The 6,759-nt window shown below is 39.4% G+C and overlaps 1 protein-coding gene across 1 annotated transcript; it reads left to right on the top strand.

The window, feature by feature from the left end:
• Positions 1-3,125: 3,125 nt before the first annotated feature.
• Positions 3,126-6,548, top strand: LOC137823426 (transport inhibitor response 1-like protein). The gene is made up of 3 exons (XM_068628552.1): positions 3,126-4,216; positions 4,347-4,857; positions 4,964-6,548. The coding sequence occupies exons 1-3, from the start codon at positions 3,603-3,605 to the stop codon at positions 5,723-5,725; spliced, it is 1,887 nt and encodes a 628-aa protein (XP_068484653.1). The 5' UTR covers positions 3,126-3,602; the 3' UTR covers positions 5,726-6,548.
• Positions 6,549-6,759: the final 211 nt, after the last annotated feature.

Below are 6,759 nucleotides of genomic sequence, written 5' to 3'. Positions count from 1 at the left end.
CATCCTTTTTCCGAAGCCATCATAGAAACTTCGCTACCTGAAAACTGAAGAATTTAACTATGGATAAATATGATGGAAGTACAAATCCTAATGAACATATAGCAGTTTATACAACTCATATAAGTTTGTATACATGGAATGATGTCATTTTGTGTCGAGTATTTCCAAAAACTTTAAAAGGAGCAACTTTAAGTTGGTTTACTCGATTACCACCATTCTCTGTTGATTGCTTTGATACTCTATTTGAAAAGTTTGGAGCTTAGTTTGCTACAAGCCGACCACACATTTGACATCAATTGCTTTGGTAAATATAAGGCAAGAAAAGGGAGAATCGTTGAGGCTATTCATGGAGCACTTTGGAAAGGTGGAACTGAGTATTCGTAATCTAAGTCTGAAGGTTACTATGCATCATATGATTACAACTTTAAGGCCGAGACCATTTTGTTGATAGTCTCTGTAAAAAAACCAGCAACAAATCTTGATGAGTTAAGGCAGCGTGCAACAAAGTTTATGCAGATGGAGGATTTGAGGGAGTTCCAAAATTAAGTAAGGGTGGATGGAGGAGTTGAAAAGAAGCCGAGTGAAAGGGAAGGATTACATCAATATAGAAAGGCAAGAGAAGAACCTCGTGGACAAAAAATTCTACAATATACAACGTTAAGCACCAATAAAACACGAATATTACAAGAAGTAATGGCTACATAGATAATTCCACCACCAAGGAAGCAAGAACGCCAGAAGGAGCTGACAAAGTAAACATTGTCAATACCATAAAAATCATGGCCATCAAACGAAAGAATGTGTAGCTTTAAAAGATCGAATTGAAGAGTTAATTAAAGTTGGGTAGTTGAGACGCTTTGTGAGAGATGGAGCGATAAGGAATAGACAAAGTCTAGAGCCGAGAGGTAGGGGGTATGTTGGTAGAAGAGAAAAATAGTTTGAAAGGATGGATGACAAAAGGGATGACAAGAGGGACGAAAGAAGAGAAGGAAGGGTGGAAAGACGAGATGAAAGAAGTTATCACAGCCTTTAGCGGAGGAGAAACCACGAGCGAAGTTTAGGAAGACCTGTTAAAGATTTTATCAATACCATTTCTGGAGGCTTTGTCGAGGGAGGAGTGTCTTCATCTGTAAGAAAGAGACATTTAAGGAATGTCAGGGCCGTAAATCATGTTTTTTACTGATAAGGATTTTCTAAAATTGATCCTAAACAATCCGATGGTGATAACGGTGGAGATAGCAGAGTATGTTGTAATGAAAACTCTGGTAGATCAAGGAAGTTTTGTTGATATTTTGTTTTGGGAAACTTTTCGCAAGTTGCATATGTAGAAAGAAGATATGATACCATATCGAGAGCAAATAATCGGGTTCTCGGATGAAAGAGTTGATACAAAGGGATATATTGATTTGCAAACAACCTTTAGAAGAAGAAGTGCAACAAAAACATTTAAAATCAGGTATTTAGTGGTGGATGCATGCACTTCATATAATACTTTAAAAATTTTAATCATATTTTGAGTGTTCATATTTAGAATTATTTACCTCTAGTTCGTATTCAAGGGTAAACATTGGGAACTTTATCTCGAAATTAGTAAAATTAATTGGTTACATTGTTTTTTATATCTACATTTTTTAATGTTTTTAATTACATATTTTTTCTTAAACATATTAATTATTCTAGTTTCATACATAAAGAATTTTCCTGGATTAGTAATTTTGTTTTAATAGGATAAGACTCTACTTTAAGAGTTTTTAATTTATAATAAATTATAAGATTGCTAGATTTTTCTTCACTTCTTTTTTATCAAATAACTTATTTTAATTAGTCTTGAACTTAATTATAGTAATTTATATAAAAAGTAATTTTAAACTTAATTCAATCTTATAATCTTATAATATCTAACTTAATTTTATAATATTTCTATGAGATTCCAACATTAATTTTTGATATTATATTAAGAAAATAACTTTAAATTTAATTTAATTTTATAAAATTAACTTAAAAAATAAATTATATATTTATATATATTATAAAATATTTTTTTATGTCCATGTGAGATTTATAACTATTTATGAAAATATATTATAATAAAGATAAACGGTAAAAAAAAAGAATTGAGAAAAGTGGAATTATTTTTATTAAAGAAGAATAATTATATTATGTCCAAATATGGTATTAATAAATGTGTAATTTATTGTGGAAGACAATGGATGGGCATAAAGTTATTTGAAACATAGTTAATGCTGTTGTACATGTCGCGAAATTAAATGTACATATTTGTTTTTCCTTAGCGATTTTCCTCTTAAATACACAAAACTTTATAGATTTAAATATTGTTTAATTCATTCTTACGTACGTTGGTACATACTATATGGTGCCTTTCTTTTTCGTTTGCTTTCTCGCCTCGTCTTTAATTACAGACGATACTGTTATGTTTAAAAAGCACTCTGGAAAAGTATTTAAAGTTAAATCTTTTGGATGGCTTTTTCAGTTCCAATATTTTATGATATACTTCAATCAAATTATTGAGTCTATCATTTATTTAATATGCGCAGCTTTTGGTAGTTTTCTACTTAAACTTGAACGATCTTAAAAAAGATTTTGTAATTTTTGTTGTAATCCGTAAATATTTATTTGGAAGTTATTCAGTGCATGGGTATATTTGGAAGTAAGTTTTGTTGTTGATGAAGAAGAATGGGGAAAATAATTAAAAAAAAATGAAAGAAAGTGATGAGTAGTGCAGCACATATATAAACTTGACTAACGCAACGGAAATTGATGATAATCTTTGAAAGTGGTGGTCCAGTGAATTGTATTCTAAAAGGGGTTTCCGCGGTCTATAATTATATAATGTGACTTGCTAAGACTCAGTTTCTTCAAAATCTGAGTTGGTGTAAAGCATTTTGAGCATATGCAATTATGATTTCTTTTTTATTTTATTTTATCCCTCATCCATTTTATATTCAAACAAAACTACTACATATTCCTACAAATCATGACAACCCTCAAGGACTATACTCATACTCATACCAAACTCAACACCAATACATTTTTGGCCTGTACTAAAGGTTAGTAAGAAGAAAATTGAATTTAAAAAAAAAATGGGAGAAAAAGTAAAAATAATTGGGGGAAAAGCTGAATTGAAATAGCTAAAAACATTAGCAATGGAAAGATAAGAAGAAAAGAAAAAAAAGGAGAGTGAAGATAGAGTGTGTGAAATAATGAAGGAGAAGAGAGAGAGAGAGAGAGAGAGGGGGGATTGGGATATTTGTGATGAAAGAGAGAGGGCATGGAGAATCCCAATGGTAAAGCTCATAGACACAGACAGCAGAGGTTACTGTTGTGACTCACTGGCCCTGTTTTGTGAGGAATTAAACTAAAAAATCCCCACTCTCATTCTCACTCTCACTCTCCCATATCATCACACCTTCCACACTCTCTCCTTCATTCTCTCAATTCCAACTTTCCCTTCTCCCATTCCCACTCTAACCAATCAAACCCCACAAATCCAATACCCTATCAACCAATCAAAGATTCCATCTTTTGAATCCAAACCCACAGTCCCCAGATCAAACAAAAACATCATCCACCCACTCCAACAAATGAGAGAGAACCATCCTTCCACAAACTCCGATGACGACCAGCGATCCTCCCTGCTGGATCTGGCGCGCGCCGAAATCTCCTCCAACTCCAAGACCCGAAACTACGGCGGGTTCCCGGATCCGGGTTCCGGGTCGGGTCCATCGGAGCCTCAGGCTCCGTTCCCGGACCAGGTCCTCGAGAACGTGCTGGAGAACGTGCTCCACTTCCTCTCCTCGCGCCACGACCGCAACGCCGCCTCATTGGTGTGCCGCTCCTGGTACCGCGCGGAGGCCCTCACCCGATCCGAGCTCTTCATCGGGAACTGCTACGCGCTCTCTCCGGCCCGCGCCACCACGCGTTTCACGCGCGTCAAGTCCGTCACCGTCAAGGGCAAGCCGCGCTTCGCGGACTTCGATCTGATGCCCCCCGATTGGGGGGCCAACTTCGCGCCTTGGGCCTCCGCCCTGGCCCAGGCCTACCCCTGGCTCGAGAAGCTCCATCTCAAACGCATGAACGTCTCCGACGCCGACCTCGCCCTCCTCGCCGACTCCTTCTCCACCTTCCGCGAACTCGTCCTCGTCTGCTGCGAGGGCTTCGGCACTCCCGGCCTCGCCAACGTTGCTGCCAAGTGCAGGTACAGATCTCAATCAAGCTTTGTAAAACCCATGAACTCGTTTCGTTTTACTCTGTAGGAAATTTGTCTGTCCAAACGCAGCCTTAGTTGATTGATAATTTTGAGCATTGTTGTGTTGTGTTGCGATTAGACTGCTGAGGGTGCTTGAGCTGGTGGAATCTGTAGTGGAGGCTGAGGACGATGAGGAAATAGATTGGATTTCTTGTTTTCCCGAGAGCCAAACCAACATGGAGTCTCTTGTGTTTGATTGTGTTGAGTGTCCTATTAATTTCGAGGCTTTGGAGAGTTTAGTGGCTAGGTCGCCTCGTTTGAAGAAGCTTCGGTTGAACCAATTTGTTTCCATGGCTCAGCTCCATCGTTTGCTGCTACGAGCCCCGCAGCTTACTCACCTGGGAACAGGCTCCTTCAGTGCTACTGAGCCCGGGGTGGTCGGCGAACTGGAACCGGATTACACGGCAACGTTTGAGGCCTGCAGATCCTTGGTTTGCCTGTCTGGATTCAGGGAGATTTGGGCGGACTACCTTCCCGCGATTTATCCGGTCTGCGCCAATCTTACCTCCTTAAATTTGAGCTATGCCGATGTTAACGCGCATCAGCTGAAGGCAGTTATTCGCCTCTGTCATAAGCTGCAGATATTCTGGGTATGTGTTGTGTTGTGCCATTGTGAGTTTTGTTGTGACTGCATTGTTAAGGATTTGAATCTGAATTTAGATTTGGGCTCATGGTTGTTCGGGTGTTGTTTTGCAGGTACTTGACTCGATATGTGATGAAGGACTTCAGGCAGTGGCTGCTACTTGCAAGGACTTGCGTGAGCTTCGGGTTTTTCCTGTGGATGCAAGTGAGGAGACTGAAGGGCCTGTCTCTGAGGTGGGGTTTGAAGCGATTTCGCAGGGTTGTAGGAAGTTGGAATCGATTCTGTATTTCTGCCAGAGGATGACTAATGCAGCTGTGGTGGCTATGTCCAAGAACTGCCCAGATCTTGTGGTGTTTCGTTTGTGTATTATTGGGCGGTATAGGCCAGATCCTGTGACTCAGGAACCCATGGACGAGGGTTTTGGTGCTATTGTTATGAATTGCAAGAAGCTCACTAGGCTAGCTGTGTCTGGTTTGCTGACTGATCGTGCTTTTGAGTACATTGGGAGGTATGGGAAATTGGTTAGGACACTGTCGGTTGCCTTTGCTGGGGCCACCGACATGGGTCTTAAGTATGTGCTTGAAGGATGCCCTAATTTGCAAAAACTTGAAATCAGGGATAGTCCTTTTGGGGATGGAGCTCTGCGATCTGGTTTGCATAATTACTACAACATGAGATTCCTTTGGATGTCGTCCTGTAGATTGACGCGCCAAGCTTGCCAAGAGATTGCACAAGCATTACCCAACCTGGTCTTGGAAGTCATCAACGAGAACGATGAGGAGAATGCAGGTGATGATATTGAGATATTGTACATGTATCGGTCACTTGATGGGCCGCGGGATGATGCCCCAAGATTTGTTAGCATCCTGCATTAGATTTTGCTTTTTAATTCAAGAAGATTTTAGCTCTTTCCAGTGGTGGCTGGTCGATGAAACAAGATGGAACAGGGAATTTTAAATAAATCTGCCGGAAGATTTCTCTGATATGCATTGCAAACGAAGTTAAGCTTACAATTCCTGTTCGTTGTGTGGGCTGCAGTGGTGGCCGGCCCCAAAGCTGCTATTGGGGAGGGGGATTGGGAAAAATTCTCCATTTGCCCTTGTTTATGTTAGAGGACTGAGGATTGGAAGAGGGAATAGAATAATAGGAAGGGGTAGGGGAGGATGTTCAGAAAGAAGACCTGCAGAATTCAATGTTTGTATCGTCACAGTTTAAGTTTATGTAATTTTTTTCCCTTTATATTCATTTATCATAACGAAAAACTGCCCAAGGAGGGGGAAGTAGAGATTGCTGAAGCTGCTCTGAGAATTGGTTAGTAAGCATTATTTTATTTCCTTGGTCTAATAGATGGTACATTGAGAGCAGATTCAGAAGGATCAAATCAGAGGTTTTGCAGAGGTGATGTTCTCTAACTTATCCATCATATCTTACCAGTAGAGAAGCAAAAAATGTATTCACTTTGTAAGGAACTTAGTCTGTTTATCTGGATTCAAATGATAGTTAGTTGAAGCTTTGGCTGGCCAGAATCCAAACTCCAGACTGTGATATAAACCTATCTCTATCTCCCTATTCTCAAATGTTTTTTTTATTTTAATTTTATGTTCACGGATGTGTTGCTGTAGCACCTGACTTTTGAATTTATTGTGTTTGTTAGCAAATTGTGAGATGGTTAATAAATGCCAGAATATGCATGGACCATCCTGTGTCTATATCTTTCGTTTTCTGAATGTGGAATGATCGATAGTGAGACCTATTGATTGTGTGGAAAGTGTTATTCAAGTACACGTTGCAGGACCCCCTTTCTTCTCGTGGGGTTCCATTTGCACGCCGTGAGGATCCATTTCTTTTAACAGAAAAAAGAATAGAGGGAGGGTTTGTTTGATGGTCCTGAACTTCCATCAGAACTATG

The sequence above is a fragment of the Phaseolus vulgaris genome, chromosome 8 (genome assembly GCF_000499845.2).
Source record: "Phaseolus vulgaris cultivar G19833 chromosome 8, P. vulgaris v2.0, whole genome shotgun sequence".
In the NCBI taxonomy this organism is placed as follows: domain Eukaryota; kingdom Viridiplantae; phylum Streptophyta; class Magnoliopsida; order Fabales; family Fabaceae; genus Phaseolus; species Phaseolus vulgaris.
The sequence above is the reverse complement of the archived record's forward strand: the minus strand, read 5'-3'. Positions and strand labels throughout refer to the sequence as shown.

Coding starts and splice junctions, on each gene's coding strand:
- LOC137823426 (XM_068628552.1), top strand. CDS start 3,603: ATGAGAGAGAACCATCCTTCCACAAACTCCGATGACGACCAGCGATCC. Junction 4,217..4,346: donor AACGTTGCTGCCAAGTGCAG/GTACAGATCTCA, acceptor TGTTGCGATTAG/ACTGCTGAGGGTGCTTGAGC. Junction 4,858..4,963: donor ATAAGCTGCAGATATTCTGG/GTATGTGTTGTG, acceptor GTTGTTTTGCAG/GTACTTGACTCGATATGTGA.